A 22,352-nucleotide genomic window follows, 5' to 3' on the forward strand; every position below is an offset into this window, starting at 1 on the left:
TCTCTACTTCCTGAGAACACAGCAATAAAAACAGTTACTAATACATCTGTGTTGGAAAAACACAAATGAAACTAACATCAAGATATCATCTGTCATCCATCAGCCTGGCACAGCTTCTCAAATGTGACACAGCCTGTAGAAAGCAAGCCTTTCCTAAGATGCTGAAAGGAAGAGAAAAGAAAATATGGTGAAGTCATGAGAACCCAGCAATTCTATCTCTAGCCATCTACCCAAAGACACACCCCTGGTATTGGAACTACTGCTGTCCACTCTTAGCTTCTCATAGGTATGACATGGAAGTAATGAGAAATAAAGATGAGTGTGCATACACGTAGGCAGAAATGACCTGGAGGTATCAAGACACACCAGTAAGTGTTCATACATGTACACAGTATGACATGGAGGTAACGAGACACAGATGAGTGTGCATGCATGTATACAGTAGAACATGGAGGTAAAGAGACGCACAGATGAATATGCATGCATGTATACAGTATGACACGGAGACAAGGAGACACACAGATGAATGTGCATGAATTTATACAGTATGACATGGAGGCAAGGAGAGACACAGATGAGTGTTCATGAATTTATACAGTTTGGCAGTGAAGAGAAGAAGATACACAGAGGAGTGTGTATGCCTGTATACAGTAGAACATGTAGGTAAGGAGACAAACAAATGAGTGTGCATGCATGTATACAGTATGACAATGGAGATACAGAGATATACAGGATAAGTGTGCCTGCCTACATGTATATGGTATAACATGGAGATAAGGAGACATTCAGATGAGTGTGTACATGGATGCACCTCAGATGGTTCACAGCATCCACATCTGAGAGCAATGAGCTCAATACTCACTGCAACCAACACTGCCATTTTGGTTTCTAAATGCCATTCAGAAATGGAGCAGAGAAAACAAGAGGAACTTACATTTTTTTTATATAAAAGAGTTTTTACACTTATTTACATTTATTTCTCTACTTTTGGGGATGCACATGCCATGGCACATATGTGGAAGTCAAGAGTGCAATGTGTAGGGGTTAGTTTCTCTCCATGAATGCCCCAGGGGTCAAGCTTTATGGAAAAGTCTTTACCCACTGAGCCATCTCATCAGCCTGAGACCAAAACATTTTTCAAACCAAAATACTTAGAAACTTCTTATAAAAAGATGTGGACACATCAACAGGGCACAGGTGCCAACCTGAAGGACTCCTAGTGGCTGGAGCAATTTAAACTGTAGAGTAAACCAGAACATTGGGTTATAATTCAGAGAGTTGTAAACATCATGCACCTGCCCATTCTGAAAATAACCCAATAATGACAGGAACACAATTAGCAATAAATAAATAAATACCATGGAGAAAAACAGACAAGATTTGTCAACAAATGCTAGAAACTGTGTATGTGGGGATGGGGTGAATTTCAATAAGCAACCCAATTAGGCTGATTCAAATAATGATCCTCTTGCCTCAGTCTCCTGAAATATTGGCAGTACATGTGTATGCCACTAGGCCCAGATGCAAAAGGGTTTTCTAATGAAAACCATCCATCCCTCACATTGCCAGTGGCACACAGCCATGAGTCTAGAAACACTGGCTTAACCCAAATTATCTTCTCATAATTACAAGCCATCGAATCTAAATTTTTGTTTCTGACCAACCTGAAATGGACATAGCCCCTCCTGTTGGTCATCAATATCCTCACAAGTTCCAAAGTTATCCTTGGGTACTTCCTACTGAGCATCTCTGCACTCTCTTGCTCTTCTGTTTCTGGACTATACTTTGGAGTCTTTTGACTCTGGATCACTTTCTAAATGGTCTGTGTTCCACTGAAAACAAACCCCACAAAATACTTTCACTGCCATGCAATCACAGAGGGAGAAGGGTTATCATTTGGCCATTGTGTCTCTATAGAAGAAACTGTCAATTACTGCATCACACAGTAGGTCCAAGCCAAGTGTGCCTTCTCTATGTTTCCACATGAAACAACTCTTCTACTTCTGGTCTTAAGTCTCATCTTCATTATCTTCCTCTTTTAACTTAACTATAGGCTTTCCAACACATTCTCATTAAATTTGATTTCCATTTTGTCTTCTATTTTTTACTTGTTTTTGTATATATGCATCTGGGGAGTATGCACATGTCTGTGGTGGTCAGAGGCCAGTTTGGGGGGTATTATTTCTCAGGAACATTCTCCACTTTATTTATTTGTTTCTTTTGTTTTGAGATAGGTTTCTCAACTGGCTTGGAGCTTATCCATTAGCCTAGACTAAGTTCGCCCTGGTACTATCTCTGCATTCCCAGCACTAGGATTGCAAGCACATGCCACCACACTGAGAATTTTTAAGAGATTTCTGGGAACTGAACTCATGTTTGCAAGGCAAGTGCTTTGCCAACTGAGATATCTCCCACCTCTATGTTGCAGTTTAACATATTAAAACATTTTCAACTCTTATTCTGCCATGGATTACAATCACCATGTCTATTTCCTCGAGGATTTTGCAAGCTTTCTGCATTAAGTTAGATGAGAGCTTTTAAAAGACCACATCAAGGCCCAAATACCTAGTTACTTGGAATCTACTCAATTTTTACATGGAGAAAGATACACAGTGTGTGTGGTGGTTGGAATGAGAATGGTCTCCATAGGTTCAGACATTTGAATACCTAGTCTCCAGTTGGTGGTGCTGTCTGGAAAGGTTTAGGAGTTCTGGCCTTGCTGGAGGAGGATGTCACTGGGGGGTCAATCACTTCCTGTTCACCTGCTTGCCATTCAAGATATAAGCTCCTAGCTTCCTGCTCCTGCCACCATACCTGCCACTTGCTGCCATGCCTACCCTCCAGGATGGACCCTTATTCCTTTGGATCTGTAAGCAAAAAACAACAACAACAACAACAACAAAAAAAAAAAAAAACACGAAAACCTCTTTTCCTTAAGCTTCCTTGGTCATGGTATTTTATCACAGCAAGAGAAAATTAACTACTACACTGTGTTAAAATTGGGTTGCTGTCAATTCTCAATACTTTAGGCTAATGTGGAACTATTACTATTCCTCACACTATGTGCATATATGTTTTCATTTCTCTTGTTAGTAACATAGTCAGCAACAGCACCGTCGTCGTTGTTCTTCTTTTGATAACTGGACTTACTAGAAAGGGGAGCAGAAGCACAAACTCAAACTAGAACTTGTATTTCATCAGTGAAATTCAAGACACTTCGGGAGCTATTCACAACAGTTTGTGTGCAGTGAAGCATCTGTAACAGGAAGGCCAGCAGTGATGAGCCAACATTCTTTATATATATACATATACATACATGCATATAATTTATTTATTTTTATTTTAAGTGCATTGTAATTTTGCCTGCATATATGTCTGTGTGAGGATGCCAGATCGCCTGGAATTGAAGCTACAGACAGTAGTGAGCTGCCATGTGGGTGCTGGAAATTGAACCCTGGTCCTCTGGAAGAACAGCCAGTGCTCTTAACTGCTGAGTCATCTCTCCGGTCCTCCCCACTGGCGCCCCCCCCCCCAAGACAGGGTTTCTCTGTGTAATAGCCCTAGCTGTCCTGGGGTTTGCTCTGTAGACCAGGTTGGCCTTGAACTCACAGCAATCTGCCTGCCTCTGCCTCCCAAGTGCTAGGATTAAAGGCATGTGCCTCCAACACCCAGTTGAGCCAACACTCTTTAGGTGACTCAGGTGGTGGTCCTGGTCCTTGATTCTTGGTTCAGGAGAAAAGGAAAGGCCTACTCTGATATCATGGTAGGTAGGGATCCTCCGGAATATGAGGCCGTCCATGATGTATGTGGTGACACTCAGCAATCAGAGTGAATTAAATGACTCTCATTTCTGTGCTTATGAATAGCTGATCTACATGCTCACATGGCAAGGCCTACCCCAGACCTTAGGACACCGACTGCTGCAGGAGCTCTGATACCAGGACTGCTTGTGCTGACCACTTCATTCTCCCTGCTCCCTTCCAGAGAGTTCAGTCCGCTTTCATGAAGGCAGATGAAGATTTACCACCAAACTAAAAAGACACTTCACTATATAAACAAAATTAAAATCCCAACTAGACACGAAGACCCTATTACTTAACAGTAATTGAAGCAGATCAAATGAACAGCGGCTTCATCTGAGCACAGCTGAATCAGGGGCTGAGCTGAGCAGACACCTCTGCAGACAAGGCATGAATTAAAATAAAAGTCATGATCCTGCTGCCTCAATGATGGGACAAAGTTGGGACAGGCCTCAGAATGTCCAGCTGCTCTCCCTGAAGAGGAAGGGGGTCACTTCTTTGTTGATGTGGATACTTCCTTTATTGGAAGTGATGGGCCCAAATGACCTTAATGAATGAAGAGCCCAGAGGGAGGAGGGGTTAAGACTTAGCAATTTGCCAGAAATGAGATTCAAAAGCATAGCTTCTGTGCTGACAAGATGAACCCTTTCAGAAAGCAGATGGGACATGACCCTGGTACTCCTGGAAATGCAACAGGGACTGAGGAGCCAGGAGCCCACACTGCAGCTCCTTTGTGGGTATGGCTCTGGGTTACAGAGTACCTTCCAAAGTCCACCTTCCTACCCTAAACTCTAGAAGAGTGGAGTGAATGGAAAGTGAGAGTTGCCCTTTGAACTCTCCAACAGGAAAACACGGCATAGTCTCCACAGTCAGAAGAAAAAAGAGACAGCACACTCTTGAATATCAAACCCCCGGGTGAGGCACTTACACTACCTGTGTTAATGTGACTTAGCATGAGTGACATATGCACAATATAAATCAGAAAACCAAGCCAGGCATGTTGGTGCACATCTTGAATCCTGGTCCTGGTACCTCAGAGGCAGAAGCAGGTAGACTTTTGTGAGTTCAAGGCTGACTTGGTCTACATAGTAAGTCACTGTCTCCAAAAAAAAAAAAAAAAAAAAAAAAAAACATTAAAATTAAAAAAAATTAGAAATCCAGGAAGAGTCATTAGAAATCAGTAATGCATTGATGCCAAATCTACAAGAAAACATATTTAATATATATAATATATAATGAATGAACATAAAAGAAATAATTTCATACATGTGCACATGTATCCCAGTACTAAGGGAAGGCAGGAAGATCACAAGTCTGAGGCCAGCCTGGACTACACAGTGACATGTCATCAAAATAATAATGATGATAATACACAGTAGCAATAGTGATCTAACTCTTCACTTTGAGAAGCTTTATTATCAGCCTATCCTGGAGCTGACAGGCACTCTGCATGTACACCACCGGTCACATCCTGCTACAGGAAGCATATCAGATGGTTTCCTGAGCTTCACTCCACTCTATCTGCCACAATAAAAAGAAGTTCCCTTGTGCTGCAGTTGGCTGGCCATCAGTCTGCACGTGCAGCGGGACTTCCAGGAATCGAGATTAATAAGGCCCCACAGATTGCCATTTACAGTGAAAGCATGGTTTCCATCAAGCAAGGACTCCTTCCTGATGACATTTTCATTTGGAAAATGACCTTGCACCCTTGGGAGATTTGCTTCCTACAGCACAATGAAATCTGGCTGTATGTCAAACATAGAGGGACTGGAAGTTAGGACTCTTATTCTCACTCTCTTGGTCTCTACCTTACAAGGACATGGGGGGGACTCTCACAAGATAGACCATGACATCTTGATGCTGCAACCTCATTCAGCCATGAGCATTATTCAAAAGACTCTCAACTGACTAGGCAAGGTCTTCCCGTATTTCCCAGCCAAGTCCACTTGGCAAAGAGATGGTGAGTTACAATATCAGCAAGCCAAGGGCAAAATAACAGGCCAACTAATGCTAGGATAGATTGTCACCTTGAGGCAGCAATGGAGAAGAGAAATTCATTCCTTCACTTCTAATACAAAGATGAGGGGAGGGGACGGGAGAGATGGCTCAGCAGTTAAGAGCACTTGCTATTCTTTCGAGGACCTGTGTCAGCCACTCACACCTGCAGCTCCAAGGGATCCAAAGCCTCTGGCCTCTGCAGGCAATTGCATATACCCACATGTAGATACACAACTACACATAATTAAAAATAATAGATGTAAAGGTTTTTCTTCAAAAGGGGGATAGGTAGAAGAAAAACAATCACCACAAGTTTGAGGCCAGCCTGGGCTATGTAGGGAGCCACTGACTCAAATACCAAAAAACAGAAAAGAAGGACACAGGCCTTCCTCAGCTGCCAAGGTGAGGCCCTCCTTTCATACAGTGACTAGCCCCATGCTTGGCAGCCATATCACACCATCTCCAAGCTTGCCTGAACTATTCTGTTTTTATTGTATGGATGGATAATGATGTGACCATCTCCAAGGACAACACCAGAATTCTCATTAAAGTGCTCTTATAAGGAAGAAGTGATAAGCAAAGGGGTCAAGACCAGGCTGCAGAAACCCACAGAGACAGCTAACTTGAACAAGGGGGAGCTTATGGCCCCCAGACTGATAGCTGAGAAACCAGCATAGGACTGACCCAGACCCCCCTGAACATGGGTCTCAGTTAAAAGGCCTGGGCAGTCTAAGGGACCTCTGACAGTGGAACCAGGATGTATCCCTGGTGCACAAAAGGACTTTGGGAGCACATTCCCCATGGAGGGATACTCCCTTAGCCTAGAGACATGAGGGAGGGCCTAGTCCCTACTCAAATGACTTGACAGATTTTGATGATCTCTCCTGGAGGACCTCACCCTCCCTGGGTGGTGGGGTGTCAGGAGAGGGGGCATGGGAGGGAGAAGGAACTAGGGATCAATACGTAAAATAAGAAAAAAATATAAAATAAAATAAAACAAAATAAAAAGATGCAAAATAATAAATAAAATGCTCTTATAAACTTGGACCTAATGGGCCTGCCCTGTTGGCAAAGAACTGTGGACACTGAGAGCTTGGCCTGCTGGCAGGGCCTAGGGGCCAGGCCCAACAGCTGTGCAGCACCTGAGGGAGAGCCTGCACCCTTGCCACTGCTGCCCCAGCTGAAAGGAGACCAGAGACCTCTCCTGTCACATGTTCAAATTGAACTTGGTGTGGGAGCAGGGAAGACAAATGTACTCAGTGGACTTGCTAATGATTAGCTTTAGGCTTTTGTGAGTTTACCCAGGACAGAAGCCCAAGTCACATTTGGATTACAACATTAAAGATAATTTTTCTACAGTGTTAGGGATAGAACAAACACTCTCTCTCCAAACCACACATATCTCTAGCCCCAACTCTAAAGATCTTAAGAAAGCAATTATGCACATCCACTGATAGCGAGAAGAGCCCAATTAACACCCCCTGTATGTAAATAAAATGACATTTCATTTCTTCCCCATATCACAGTGGAAAGTAAGGACTTCACTGGAGTCTTAGGATGAGAAAAATAAAGCACAAAGGCCTTGGCTGATTCTTGTCTGACACCTGTGATTGACAGACCTAGGCTTTCACTGTGTTTTCCAACTAGATGGAGACAGAACTACAGAATTCAACTGATGGAACTCTAAAAAGGAAACAATTTATAGAAGAGATGGCAAGCCTAATAGCACCTTAGCATACAATTACCCTTGTCAGGAGAGTACACTATTGGCAGAAGGATAAACATACAGATTGAGGGAAGGATACTGAAAGCTGAGAAATAAGCCATTGTGTTTATTACATTACATTCATTCAAACCATTACAGTCTGATGTTTGACAATGGTGTCTGAAGGAGACCATCTCACAACACACAGTGGGGGCTCCCTCTTGGACCCTGGGTTAGGTACAAACCACACCCAAACACCTGTTTTCACAGAGAGATCCTTTATTAGTCGGCAAGAAAAGTTTAAGTGGCTTCTTTCTGATTCACACAGAAAAACAGCAGCAAATGACCTTACAGGTGCTATTTTCAAGAAAACAAGGGAAAGTCTGTGTTAGAATGGGCTAGGATGTGATGGTAAGAGATAGAGGACTAGGGAGAAGGAGAAAGGGACAAGGAAAAGGAGCCAGGAGTACTTGGTCCTGGAGGGACAAAGGACTGCCTCTAGACAGAGGAGACACAGACTTGGATCATAGGTAAAAGGTTTAAAAAGGTAAAGGGGAAACCTGTGTTATGAGGAGGTGTTTAATTTTAGCTGGGCATGTTAATTAGATGAACCAACCAATGGGGGTTTTTAGTTGCTGGACTTCAATACTTGGGTAACTGGACCCTGGAAGTCAGCCTTAGGGAGAGGAAGTGGCCAAATAAGGGAATAGACCTTGGTGGCTAGTTTTAGGAATGTAATCTAATAGCTTTTAGCAAGGCAGAGGGAATGTGGGAAAAGGGCAAGGCCTGCCAGAGCCACATGCTCTAGTAGGCTAGTTAGTGTCACTTCAGTGTCAAGAAAATCCACAAGGGAGACACAGTCTTCAAGAGAAAAGGGTGCTAAGATGATTCACTTTCAAATGTAAAAAAGACAGACTGAGGTCCTGCTACTTGTCACATATAGAAATCAACCTAATGTAGATCAGACCTACATATAAGAATGAATAGTAAAACCAGGTATGTGGCATGCACTGGTAATTCTAGAAGGCTGAAGCAGGAAGACACGGAGTTCGAGGATAGCTTGGGATACATCAAAAGACTTTATATCAAAATCAATCAATCAAACAAACAACAATGGGACTTCAGAGATGGCTCAGAGGCTAAGAATACTTGCTGCTCTTGTAGGATACTGGGATGTGGTGGTTTAGATAAGAATGATGCCCCCCCCCACTGGCTAAGTCACAAGGGGGTAGCACTATTAGGAGGTGTGCCCTTGTTGGGGTAGGTGTGGCCTCATTGGAGGAAGTGTGTCACTGGGTGTTAGCTTTGAAGTTTCAAGGGCTCAAGCCAGGCCCAGCTATTCTCTCTCCCTGCTGCCTGATGATCAGGATATAGAACTCTCAGCTACTCCTCCAGCACCATGTCCACCTCTATGTTACCACGATTCCTACCATGGTGATAATGGACTAAACCTCTGAAACTGTAAGGCAGGCCCAATTAAATGTTTTCCTTTATAAGAGTTGCTGTGGTCATGGCGTCTCTTCATAGCAATATAACATTGACGCCGGGTTTGATTCCCAGCACTGACATGGAGGCTCACGACTATCTATAGTTCCAGTTCCAGGGGATCCAATGCCCTCTTCTGACCTCAGCAGATACAAGGCATGTACAGGGTACATAGGCATACATATAAGTAAAACACTCCTAAATATAAAATAAGAATACATCCTTTTAAAATTAATTTTATGGTATGTAAAGTAAGCCTTTTTAAATGGGCAAAAGGTTTAAATAGGCTGTTAAAAAAAAGAATCTGAAGAAACAACATCAAATCTTTCTAAATTGTTAATTCTTACATTCTTATTCTTAGATCAGTGCAGCTCTCAGATCTCAGCAGAGAAATGTCTGTGTGGTACATGCTAGGTAACATGGAAACTCCAAGCTGGTCAAAGTTCAGCCACAGATGGGGCACGCCCTCCCACCAAGGCTGAAGGGTCACTGTGGGAAAAGGGCAGAAAGATTATCAGAGCCAAAGGTCCAGGAGGGCCAGAATGAAGCAGTGTCTTCTGGACATGACAGGACTGCTCAGTCATGAACTCAGCATATAATACTAGCCCCACTAGAAGACACTTGATGGCTTCCGAAGGTGTAAGAGGTTACCAGAGGCTGCACCCTAAAAGAAAATTAACTCCACGCTCCAATAACATGGTCTTGAGAACTCAGAAGAAGCAGACTACAGTTCAGATAAGGAAGGCAGACTATACAACAATCATAGTTTTTGTTTGGGTTTGGGTTGGTTTTTTGAGACACGGTATTACTCTGCAGTGCAGGCTGACCTGGACTCATTACAGAGTACAAGCTGGCCTTGAACTCATAGGGATCCTTCTGCCTCAGGCTCCCAAATGCTGGAATTACAGGTTGTTTTTTTTTTTTTTTTTTTTTTTTTCTTTTTTCATTAGCAAGTATTAATAGTACAAAATCCTGTACTTCATTATGACACAACTGAATTCTAGTTTTTCCTAAATAAATGAGGTTTTGGAAATACCAGCAATTTGACACATTCACCTAGGCCTCCTTCATTTCTTTTCAGTTAAACATGTGTGCCCGCCAAGTCAGACAGACAAGACAGTGCTTCCAGAACACCTCTCTTGGCGCTGAGCACTTGATAGTCAAGGACACCAACCCACAGTTGGTGAATACAGCAGCCATGCAGGAAATCCCCAAGCAGGGGAAAGTTGTCTTCCTGTGGGCCCTATTTCCACTCTACGTTCTTGTGCATCTATAATAAAATCTGACCCCAGGTGGAAAGGACTAATATTCTGTGTAGCTGTAGGAGAACACCTAGGTCAGGGTCACAACCAAAGAGGAACCACTGGCCTGTTTCCTTTACTATGGAGGAACATGGCCAAAATAACTAAACCAAGTCAGGTACAGAACTCAGCTCAGCAGATTCTAAGAGAAAAAGGGGGGGGGGGGGACAATGGCTCAGTAGCTTCTTTCTTGAGGAGTGGGCTATAATGACTGAGGAAGAAAACCTTAATAACCACCAAAGGGCAAAGCAAAGGGTTTTGTTGGAGGGCCCTGCCTCATCAGCGGGTGCTCATTAGGGTTCCACTGGGGACCGCACTCAGCAGACAAGCTATCAAATCTGCATCCGACGGAGTGAAACGGGCAGATTCAGCTCTCCATCTTCGTACTTTTAAGTTAGACCCCTTAGGGTTTCTGGGATGGTGTTAAAGCCATCAATACGTTTAAGTGGTTTTGCTGACAAGGACTACTGGCTTTATTGGATAATTTCCCGAGTGTTAGCAAAGGTAGGTCTTGAAGTTACCCACAGATAAAACAGAGGGATAAAAAACAGCTCTTCACTCTCACCTACCTATTCCACACCTTAGCCCCCAGTTTTTAAACCAATTCAGAACAGTAAAAATAGGTAACCTTGGCAGACTGAGGCTTTCTGGTTCATTCACACCAAAGTCTGTGTACCTGCATCAAAAAAAAAAACTCCAAAATTATCTGACCTCTCAACATCCTTGAGTCTGTTTTCTCTGACCCGAGAGCCTAGCTTGCATGAGGGTATCCATGAAAGGAAAGGTCCTGGCTGACGCCAGGACGCAACATACCGCACTACTGCCTTTTCCCACAGAAGAATTCACAGAGGGAAGATCAGAGCAAGTCAAAGGTCACTAAGGCTGACTTGGCCAGACTAGGGAGCCAAGTAAGGTTCCTGGTGCTTTTGGCTGGCTGTGAATTAGCTGCTGCTGAACTTTTTTTCTAAGACCATCTTTAGATGAAAACAGAATAGAAAACCCTTAAGACAGACAGTGTTAACCCTTCTGTGCTTTAAACAGGGGAGGGGACTACAAATGTCTACATTACATTTGTGTACCATTGAGAACAGAGCCAGTCAGAATGCTACGGACTCAGGGCAAGAGTGGGTGGGGACTGTTAGGAACAAGGCAGCAGTCTCAGTGGGGATCTTGATGATAGTTGGCAACAGGGGTTCCAGATGCGATGCTGACAGCAACATGTAGCCCAACAACTCACAGCAGGGTCCCCAGCCCTAGCATCCCTTACATGTGCTTCTTCAGCCTCCACAAGTACACACAGCCAACACAGACCTACACTTTATCTTTCATCTTCGCACTCCAGTCCACATGTTGGCTTCTTTACCCACCTGGACCCCACGGCTTAAGAGCTCCGAAGAAGCAAGATCTAGGACTGAAAGCTCTTAAATTTTATTTATTTATGATTATTTCATGTATAAGGGTGTTTAGCCTGCAAGTGTACCTTTGTACCTCTTGCTTGCCTGATGGTCACTAGGGTCAACAGAGGGCATCAGATCCTGTGGAACTGGAGTCACAGGCATTTATGAGCTGACATGTGGATGCTGGGAATCCTCTCTCTAGCCAAGCTCAAACTTTTAAAAAAGTCCTTCGAACTAAACTGTGTTGTATAGACTTTTCCTATGAATTGAAACATTGAAACACACCCTCCTGGGGGTCACTCAGTGGTAGAACACACCTGCCTAGCTCTGGGGTCAATCCTCAGCTCGGCAGAACTCTGGCTGACCTCTGCCTCTGCCTCAGTCCACACTTCCATCACTGTGACTTATGTAGGATGTCATGGTGAAACCTTGTGCTTTAGCTCCATGGCCCACACAGGGCTGTACAGCCCAAGATGAAGGCACACTCTAGAAACTGAGGTTTGCACTGTTATTAGGGATGCACTCTCTGCTGATCTCACCAGACTCCAACAAATAACCTCCAAACACTATGTCACATAGATGGCCACAGTTGACCTTGGTGGATGACAAAACAAAACCAGGAGACATGAATAGTGAGAGAGAAGTATGGGGAGAAAGGCGAGGTACAGAAACAGAAGGGAGAAGGGGCTAAGAGTGGTCATATGCCTCCCCACCAGCACTGACCACAGCCCCACAGTCCCATACAACGGCCACAGTAAGTTCTTGAATGCTCTCCCATTGTCTGGAATACCTGTATCATAGCGATACACCAGCTTTGACAGTTCAGAAGAGAACACCAAGGATAGAATTGAGGGAGAATACAGGGCCTCTAGGGCCCTGGCTAGCCCTCTATCTGGGTACCACCCTCTCCATTCCTAAATAAGGGATCTTAATCGCATCTAACAAGACTGCTCACCTCCACAGAGTTGTGTGTGGGAAAAGCAGAAGAGCCCAACTGACTGGATTAGACTTGCCTGAGCTAACATGATTTGGGTTCCATTACAGAAGCCAAGTGGTGCCTGGAGGGAGATGCGGCTACATAGAGCTAGTGATGCTGGCTATGAGGTACACAAGGTCCAGGACAGAGATCTAGTCACTCTTTCGTTGTTGCTTGTTTTTTCAAGACAGGGTTTCTCTGTGTTGTCCTGGCTGTCCGGATCTGGCTCTATAGACCAGGCGAACCTCGAACTCAGAGACCTGCCTGCCTCTGCCTCCAGAGTGCTGAGATTAAAGGTGTGTGCCACCATTCCTGGCCTAGTCATTCTATTTATGTTAAAACCTACAGCACTAGCTGTGAGGACAGGCTAGGGTGGGGAGGACACATGATCCAGGACATAGTTAGTATCCTAGTTACTCTTTAAGTTCTTTAAGATGTTTTATTTTGTGTGTCTGTGTGCAGGTACACATCCACATGTGTGCAGGTAGAAGCCAGGGAATTACCTTCGTTTCATTTCTTGGGCACTTGCCACCTCATTTTTTGAGATAGTCTCTCTCTGATCTGGACCTTGCCAAGTAAAATAGGCTGGCTGACCAGCTAGCCCCAGGGATCTCTACCTCCCCAGCACTGTGATGACAACTCAGGTCTTGACACTTGTACTAGAAGAACTTCATTGACTAAGGTATCTCCTCTGTCCCACCTTTTTCTTTCTTTCGTGGTGCTGGAGATTGACCCCAGGACCTTGTGCATAAGTACTTGCTTTATCACTGAGCTACCCCTACCCTAATCATTCTTGCTTTACTGTAGTTTAAAAAACAAAGAAAGGAAGGAAGAAAGAAAGAAAACAAAAGCTGGGTAATGGTTTATGCCTTTAATCCCAGCACTCAGGAGGCAGAGATGGGCTGATCTCTGTGAGTTCAAGGCCAGCCTGGTGTACAGAGAAAGTTCCAGGACAGGCTCCAAAGCTACAGAGAACCCCTGTCTCAGGGAAAAACAAAAAACAAAAAGAGACAAAAGATAAAATAAACCTCCCAAAGTTGCCTGCAGGTGGGAATTGTGGCCAGGTCTATAATCCCAGCACTGGGGAGACTAAGGTAGTAGCATTGAGAGTACAAAAAACGAGCTTGGTCTACAAAGGAAACTTCAGGCCTCTTGTCTCAACACAAAACCTCAAGTCAAAGAAACATTGCTATGTTAATTGGAAAGACAAATCAGCACACAGCAAATCCACAGCACTGGAGCAGCAAGGAAAACAGAATGCTGGAGCCAGGTTTAGGGGTGCACACCTGTAGTTCCAGCTCAGGCAGGAGGCAGTGGACCAGAAGCCAAGGTTATTTGGAGCTGCATAACATGGCTTGAGGCCAGCTTAAACTGTAGAAGACTCTGTCTCAAAACACTACTAAAGCCAAAAAACAGCAGCAACAACAACAAAAAAAACAAAAAACAAAAACAAAAACAAACAAAAAAAAAACACTACTAAAGAGGTAGTAAATGAAGGAGAAGCAGAGGCAAGCACAGTTCTGCTAAGAGACTGCCTATTTCAAACTTCTGTTCCACAATGAAGCTCAACACAAAACCATAAACTTACTTAACACATTGAGTTGTTTTTATTTTGTGAGGTTTTTTTTTTTTTTTTTTTTTTTTTGTTTTGGGGGGAGGGGTGGTTTTGGGTTTTTTTGGGGCAATATTGTTGTAAATCAATTGTGAGGTCTGAAGTTAGAACTCTCACTAGAGGTTGATGCCCTGCAGGTTCAGCTCCTGGGAAGCACGTGACACAGAAGGCCTTCGCCTACCCTTAGCTGCTTACTTTTCCCAAGGTTTGGGGCAGGAGGTTAGGTGCCTGCCGACCCTGAGCTCTCACACTGGTCCTCCATTAACAGGCTTGGCAGAAATGGAGATATTTTAAAGAAACGTGACTCTTAATCTAACCATCAGACTAATCAAACAATGGACCCCCAAAGAAATGGGAATTTCCCCAAGTACCTCATGGTGGGAAAAGGAAAAAGTCTCGGACAAGGGGATAAGGCGGCGTCTCAGGGACAGAGATTCCACACAGTTCTAACCTGGCCGACCACCTCACAAGATGACAATGACGGGCCAGTGTTGGCCGGGCCACACTTTTGACAAGGACTGCTTAGACATCCTTGGCTCCCTATTTCACCTTTATTCTCACTTCTGGATTCCAAAGTCAGACCTGGAGTGGTTCCCTGGGTCCCTTTGTCCCTCTTCCAGCGTTGCTGACTAATCTTTTTCTATCTTCAACTTTTAACTTGGTCCTTTCAGTGTGTTTATTGAGGATGGATGACCAGATCGGACTTATGTTGTGACTCATAAATTCCATAACACGAAATTAAGGTTTGGTCAAGAGAACACAAGGCTCCGCATCTATGCGCAAGCGCAGCTGGAGGGGCGGGACTGTCCTCTACCCGGCCCTGCCTCCCGCCCCGCCTCGGCAACAGACTTCCGCCGCCCAGCCGGCCCGCCGTCCGGAAGAGCCACGCCTTAACCGCCCGCACGACAGATAGGGCGCCGCCTCCCTCTGCTCGCGCCCCACTCGGAGCTTACCGCGTCCCCTGCAGCGGGGAGCTCCTCGGTCCTGCGTCGTCTCCATCGGCCTGGGGCCAAGCTGTCCATGCGGCTTTGCGTGCCGCCTCTCAGGCCACCCGAAGGCGGGACCACCCAACCACGTGCCTACAAAGCCAATGAGAAGGCGTGGGGCGTGGCCTAAAGAACAGACTACCCGGTCTAGGGCTGCAGACCGGAGTAGCCGAAACCCGAGTTTCCTATGGCCCGAAGTGCGGAGATTCGTTCACTTGCCACAGGTCAACGCCTCGCAAGCTGTGACTGGCTTGTCGCCTCTCGGTCCACAAAGTCAGTCCCAAAGGTCGTTTGTTTAGCATTTGCCACGCTTCGGCAACCCTTGGTCCGCGGGAGGCGCGCCCTCCTCTTTTACCTTGTGATTGGTTACTGAGTCCTGATAGATAGAGCCTCGGACCAATCGGCATGGCTGTGGCTGCGCTGGGCTGTCTGATAGCTGCTAGCTTTGCTTGGTGGTGCGAGCTCGTCCTTGGAGGTAGTATCCTGCCAGCCCTGCCGTTTTTTTACCGGCTGGTCGTAAGCAGACCTGGCGAGCACCGCCGGCATGGGGACGGTCACCGACATGGGAATAGGGTGCGGCTCCAGGCCCCGGATTTGCGGAAGGCTGCACACCGACTTCTCAGAGCCTTAGGCCAGGCAGGGTTCCTGCAGCAGCTTGTCCAGTCTCTTCCTCTCTCCGGGGCCCCACCGCAAAGCTCTAAACTGTCCTGTACCGAAATTCCCAGACTCCTGTGCTTTATTGACTAACTAAAATAGGGCCAGTCCTTTAGCAGTGATTATCTAGCAGTGAGAATGTGAGCTGGTTTGAAGTAGAGAAGGTTGCTAGAGTTCTGGGAGATAGGTCAGGAGGTACCTCTTTCCAGTTCTTGTGCAGCGTTAGTTCCTGGAGTGGTGACAGCCTTCACATCACCAGGAGAACCGCTGCTGGCAACGCTATGGAAAGTGGGTTTTAGCAATGCGTTCTTCTGAGCTACGTAGCAGCTAACTACACTCCACTCTTCTCTATTTAGGCACCACTGGAAACCATCATGAGTGCATGAAGCTGTCTGTCCTTAGGTTGCTGCTGTAGGGTCTCCAGGTAGCTGGCTCTTACTTAAGTTCCCTGTAAGAGATAACATTAGCTACTGAAAGGGGACTGGGAGGTATTTACCTATTTAAACGAATTTTGCAGGCTAGGCATGGTGGCATATACCTTTAATCCCAACACTAGGGAGGCAGAGGCAAGTGGATCCTGTGATTCTGAGAACAGTCTGATCTACTTAAAGAGTTCCGGTGTGACAGCCAGTGCTGCGTAGAGAGACCCTACTTCAAAAGAATTAAAATAATAATAATAATAAAGTACTTGGCATGCCTCTTTTTTAAGCCAAGGCTCAATAGATAGAATGTCATTAGTATTCCTGGACTGACACTCACATGACACTCTTGTGTAGTGCACCCTTCCCACCAGGTGTGTTTTTAGAATCTTTGGAATTTTTTAAAGAGGCTGGGCAGTGTGTCTCGGGTGTTTGAGTTCTTGCCTAGTGTATTAATCAGCATTCTCTAGAGGAACAGTTTAGAAGGGATGTTTTCAAAGAGAGGAAGGTAGGTGGAGGAAGGAAGATCAGGGATTCAAAGGTCATCATCACAGTGAGTTGGAGGCTAGCCTGGGCTATCAGAAACTGTCTCAAAAATAAAACACAGGGCTGGGCTCATTGGTCTACGCCTTTAACCCCAGCATTTGGGATGCAGAGGCAGGCAGATCTCTGTGCCACCAAGGATAACTTGGTCTGCATAGGAAGTTCCAGCCAACCAGAATTACATAGAAAAACACTGTTTCAGAAAACAACAACAACAAAAAAAAAATCATGTGCTGATAATGAGATGGATATTGGTTAAGGGCATCTGTTGCTCTTGCAGAGTGAATGAGCTCTGTTCCCAGCACCTACCTATGTCAGCTGACTCACAACTGCCTATAACTCTAGCTCCGGAGGATCCAACATCATGGGGCAGCACTCACACACCCCCTCAAAAAATGTAGAGTTGAGAACAATAAAAATAAACTCACTTTTAAAAAAGGACGAAAGCAGCAACAATAAGAGAATACCAAATTGTTCAAGATCCCTTTCTCTTTTTTTCACTTATTTTTTATTTATTGTTTGTGTCTTTCACATCATGTCTGACGACCCCACCCATCTTCCTCCTCACCTCAAAAATAAAACAAAATTTAAGAGAAAAAAAAGAAGGGGGAAATCTTGTCATAGAAGCTGAAGTGTGACACAGTGAGTCAGTCACACAGTAAACCCCTTTGTCCATTTATTTTTACATGAAGGCATTTATCAAAAAGAATCATTGGTCTAGTTCGAGGCCCCCGGTCTCTGCTGCACCATCAACACTGGGCCCTCACTGGGTCTCTTCCCCGACATTTCATTGCTGCCCTGTGTTGTAAAGATCCTGCATGCAGCCTTGGGTCCACAGGACTGACCCCACTCCCCACTCCCACGCTCCAGCGGGAGGGGTGGATTTTGGGGTGGGCCAACACATAACCCTGGCCTGGGTAGTGTAGGGTTGGTCAGCCCACCAGCTCTCCCCTGTCCTCACCACCAGGGGGTGCTCTCCAGAATTGCCCTGGCTAGTTCACCCCTTGCACCAATGAGAAGGGACAGGGCTAGCTCTCTGGCTTTCACATCCTCAGGGGCAGTTTGTCTACACCTATTCAGGTCCAGCTCTACTGTGATGCCCAGGCAAGGTGTCGGGCCCACTCTGCAGATTGTTGCTGCTGATGAGGGGCAGGGCTAGCTCTCCCACCTGCCTCAGGTGTTGATGGGGGTGGGGTGGGGGCGGGGAGATCTCTCCCCAGCCCATGCTGCCTCAAGACTCAAGATCCCTTTCTTACAGAAGTGTAAATGAAATCTTGTCAGCTCAGTGCAATTTGGCTCTCTGCTAATCCCTCAGAGGGTCAGGTCTTAACAGACAAGTGACATCAGTGCCTGGAATCCTAGACCTTTCAGGAGCAGCTCCATTTTGAGCCTGCTCTCTTTAAAAAACAAAAATAAGAAAAAAATGTTTGAGCTAACTCCAGAACCATTTCCCCATATCCTTAGCTCATGAGCTAGGTACAAGAGTGGGTATATATAGTTAATGTTCCAAGTGTTGTTTTCTCATATGTACCTAATTATCTCTTTTGAGTCAGAAAAACTCCCAGGATTAGGAGTTGTAGTTAGTAATTCCAGATAAGAGAATTGAGAAACATTAGTTCCCAGTTGAACCTTAGGGGAAAATATCTGAAAAGGAACAGAATTTCCTGGGAAAAGTATAGCTAGCTATTGCTTGTGTGACTGACCCCAAGTAAAGCTAAAAACTGTCCAAAGAATCACTAATATAATGAGAGAGAAAAGACCCTGCAAGCTGCATGAATTTTGCAAATTCCTATGCTGTCCCGTGGGCTACTGGCATTTGCCAAGTAAGAGTCCATTTCCACAGATGCCTTGTCCCATGGAAATCCATTGGACAGGTAGTCATGTGGCTGTTTTGAAACTAGGATACATAGCTCTAAGTAATGAACAAAGTTTAATGGCAACCCCAGCATTAGGAGGTGGAGGCAGGAGGAGCCCTGTGATTTTGAGGCCAGCCTAGTCTACACAGACTAGGACTCTAGAGTGAGACCCTGTCTCAAACAGCATCAACAACAAAAGTTTAAGACAGAGTTTAAATAAATAATAGGAGAGGTCTGATACACATCTTACATCATTTAGTTCTGAAATGACTAGTGTTTGATAAATCATCTGAGCTCAAGCCTATCTTCTTTTCTTTTTTACAGCACTGGGGCTCAAACCTGGGCTACCTATCTTTCTATTATCTTTTTAAGTTTGTGCTTGGTTTGGAACAGGGCCTCACTGTGTAGTCCTGGCTGGCCTCAAACTCAGAGTGATCCTCTTGCCTCAACCTCGTTAAGTGTAGAAAATACAATCCGTCCAGGCAATCCTGCCAAGCTGTCTGTAAATCTCACCAGACTCCGTGTCTGGACATAAGTGGAGTCAGGGAATCTGGATCTTTGAAGCAGCTCTGCTGAGGATGAATGCCTTCATCAGTGCTGTAGTGTGTGTAAACACTTCCTCCTTCCTGAGGCTGAGCAGCATTCATTCTGTGGGTCAATTACACAATGTACACTCCTTCATCCATCACTGGGTGCCTTGACTTGCTTCCACTTTTTCCCATTTTGTGGGAAAATGCCGCTAGAAACATGGGTGCCCTCTGTTTCAGTTACTTGATGTATATTTCTAGAGAAAGAATTACTGGCTAGTGTGTAACTGATCTTTCTTTTTGAAACACAATTTCTGGTTGTGGCTGCAATGTTTTCCATTCCCACCAACAAAGCACAAGTTTCCATTTATTTCTTCATTTGTCATCTGACACTTGGTACTCTTGTGGACAGCTACCCTCATGGATGTAAAGCTATGTCAAAATGATTTCTGTTCAAATTGATTTCTATTCCCTAATAATTAATGAAGCTGATCATCTCATGTGCTTATTGGCCATCTGTATATCTTCTTTGGGGGAAAAATATCTATCCAAGGTCTTTGTTTTTCATTTAAATTTTTACATTTGGATATATATATTTATTATTATATGTGTATGATATGCATATGAATTCAAGTGAACAAGTCTTCCCATAAATGTGTGGAGGTCAGAGGACTACTTTCAGTAGTCAGTTTTCTACCTCTACCATGGGTTCTGGAGATCCAATTCAGGTCATCAGACTTGGACAGCAACCACTTTTATCCACTGAGCCATCTTGCTTATTTGTATGGGTGCATGTGTGAGTGTGTGAGTGAGTGTGTGTGTGTGTGTGTGTGTGAGAGAGAGAGAGAGAGAGAAAACTTGAACACAGCTCTCTTGTAAAGTCATTGCTTCTGTTCCCCCACCCCAAACTCCAATGACATTTTTGGAAAAAGAGCTACTACTTTGGCTCTTCCTACTGAGAAGCGAAAGATCACATGTTCATTGTCTGCTAGCGTGGAGTCTGGCTTGCAGTGGACATTTAATAATGTCCTTGCCCTCTTATTTTAGCTCTCCTTTTGGGTGTTTAGTATAAAGGTCTGTTATCTCTGGAGCTCAGTTTTTTGAGATCTGACGGTAACATCGTCTTTTCTGAGGATAACCCACCACCACCTCCTGTCTCTACACGGCACCTGGTCTATTTCTCTCATTTTTTAGATTTTAACTAAACGTCCCTTCCTCAGAGGAGCTCTATGTCTGACTATCTCACCTAAAGCAGCTACCCTGGTCCTGTGAGTAGCCCCATCTCAGCCCTCTGATACTAGTTACTATGCCATAGTTTGTTTGTTTGTTTGTTTTGTTTTGCTAATTGAGGACCTGTGTCCTTAACCCCATTCCCACCTCAGACACTGATTGTTTCGCATCGGTCAGGGCCAGGTATACAGTAGGCATTCAGGAATGAGCTCTCCTAAATGTACACCTTTTTACTCATTTTGGCAACTTAACTTCACTATATTCACACATGATACTTCAGGACTGTTTAGATTTAAACAAACAACAAAAACCCAAACTAGACACGGTAGCCACACCTGTAATTCCAGCACCAGAAGTGGAAGCAGGGGGACCCACAATCCAAGGTTATCCTCTGCTACATGGCGAGTCTGAGACCAGCCTGCTGGGATACATGAGATGTGTCTCTGAAAGAAAGGAAGAAGAGGTGGGCAGGTGAAAAGGAAGGAGCTGAGGCACAGAGGTGTGATGCCCAGGCCTGCAGAAGGATCAAGTAACACACTGGATTGTAAACTATACCCTTTCCTACTGTTCTGAGGGCTTCCAGTCTGATGTGAGCCTTTTACTTAGCTGTAGGTTGTTTTGAAAACAAGTAGGTTGGAGAAAACTTAAAACAGCCCCATTTCCCTCCTTTGCTACAAGAGCCCAGCTGTGGTCCCAGAGCAGAGTGGCTTCTTCATTAGCTTTCACCTCTGAGTCTGGTGGGTCACTGCTGCCTTGCTCCATGTTCCTCCCTCACAAGCCTGGAGCTGGCCAGTGCTTCAGTGAGCAGGAGCCCTTTGCGTGCCAGGCTCCACTTCACCTTGTGGGTCCTATCAGTGTGGCCTGCTCTCTGTACCATATGCATCCACTTGGCTCAGATACTGTTAGAATATTAAATGAGAAGACATGGCACATGGCACACCTGAGCTGGTCTATATCACTGCATCAGTCAAAAGTTGCTAAATGGAAACTGGTTGGGATGCACTCTGGTGGCCTGACACTTTGTGCTCACCTCTAGCCCAGTCTTTGGCTCCGTACTCTTGAGTGCAACAGTCATTCCATCCAAGAGGGTTAGATCTGAAACTGCCCTTCTATGTGAGCTACATGCTTGTGCTAAGGACATGGTTTATTTCTATGTCATTTTAGATTAGCCCCCCGCCCCCAGACAGTGTCTCATACTGCCGCCTGGCTTGAATTTATGGTAATCCTCCTGCCTCAGCCTCTCAAGTGTTAGACCTGTAGCTGTGAGCCGTCTGTCTGTCGTGGCTTTTGTTCTGGTTTGCCTTCCTGTTGCTGTGATAAAACAACAAAACCAAAAAAAAAAAAAAAATCAACTTCGGGGAGAATAGGGTTTATTTCAGCTTAGGCTCCCACCTCCCAGATTCTCAAGGCAAAAACCTGGAGTTTGGGACTGAAGCAGAGACTATGGAGGGACACTGCTTACTGGCTTGCAGCCCCATGGCTTTCCTCAACCTGCTTTGTCATACAACTCAGGACCAGATGCCCAGTGATGGCACTGATCACTGTGGACTGGGTCCTCCCATACCAATCTTCAATCAAGAAAATGCCCACACACACTTGCCTACAGACCAGTCTGATGGAGGCGATTCCTCAGCTGAGGTCCCCTTTCCCAGAAGACTCTAGCTGGTGTCAAGTTGACAAAACACTAACCAGTGCTGCTTTGAAGCTATTTTCACTCCTGGCAAGACTATACAAGGTTGTGTAACCGCACTCCTCATGACCAGGAGCACTTCATTACAGCAAACCTCAGAATAACAAACAGCCAGTGGTGTTCCAGCGCTCCTGAAGACCTTTGTGAGTTAGCTAATTCCCTAAAATATTTTC

At 45.0% G+C, this 22,352-nt stretch overlaps 1 protein-coding gene across 1 annotated transcript in view; it reads right to left on the minus strand.

Moving 5' to 3' along the window:
- CUNH10orf143 (chromosome unknown C10orf143 homolog) overlaps window positions 1-15,399 on the minus strand; it is a 29,527-nt gene extending 14,128 nt beyond the window's left edge. The window contains exon 1 of the mRNA XM_051193236.1: window positions 15,228-15,399. Coding sequence (XP_051049193.1) covers window positions 15,228-15,296 — 69 coding nt within the window. The 5' untranslated portion in view covers window positions 15,297-15,399. The remainder of the gene's footprint in view (window positions 1-15,227) is intronic.
- Between the last annotated feature and the right edge of the window lie 6,953 nt (window positions 15,400-22,352).

Source organism: Phodopus roborovskii, unplaced genomic scaffold, assembly GCF_943737965.1.
Source record: "Phodopus roborovskii unplaced genomic scaffold, PHOROB, whole genome shotgun sequence".
NCBI classification, from domain to species: Eukaryota; Metazoa; Chordata; class Mammalia; order Rodentia; family Cricetidae; genus Phodopus; species Phodopus roborovskii.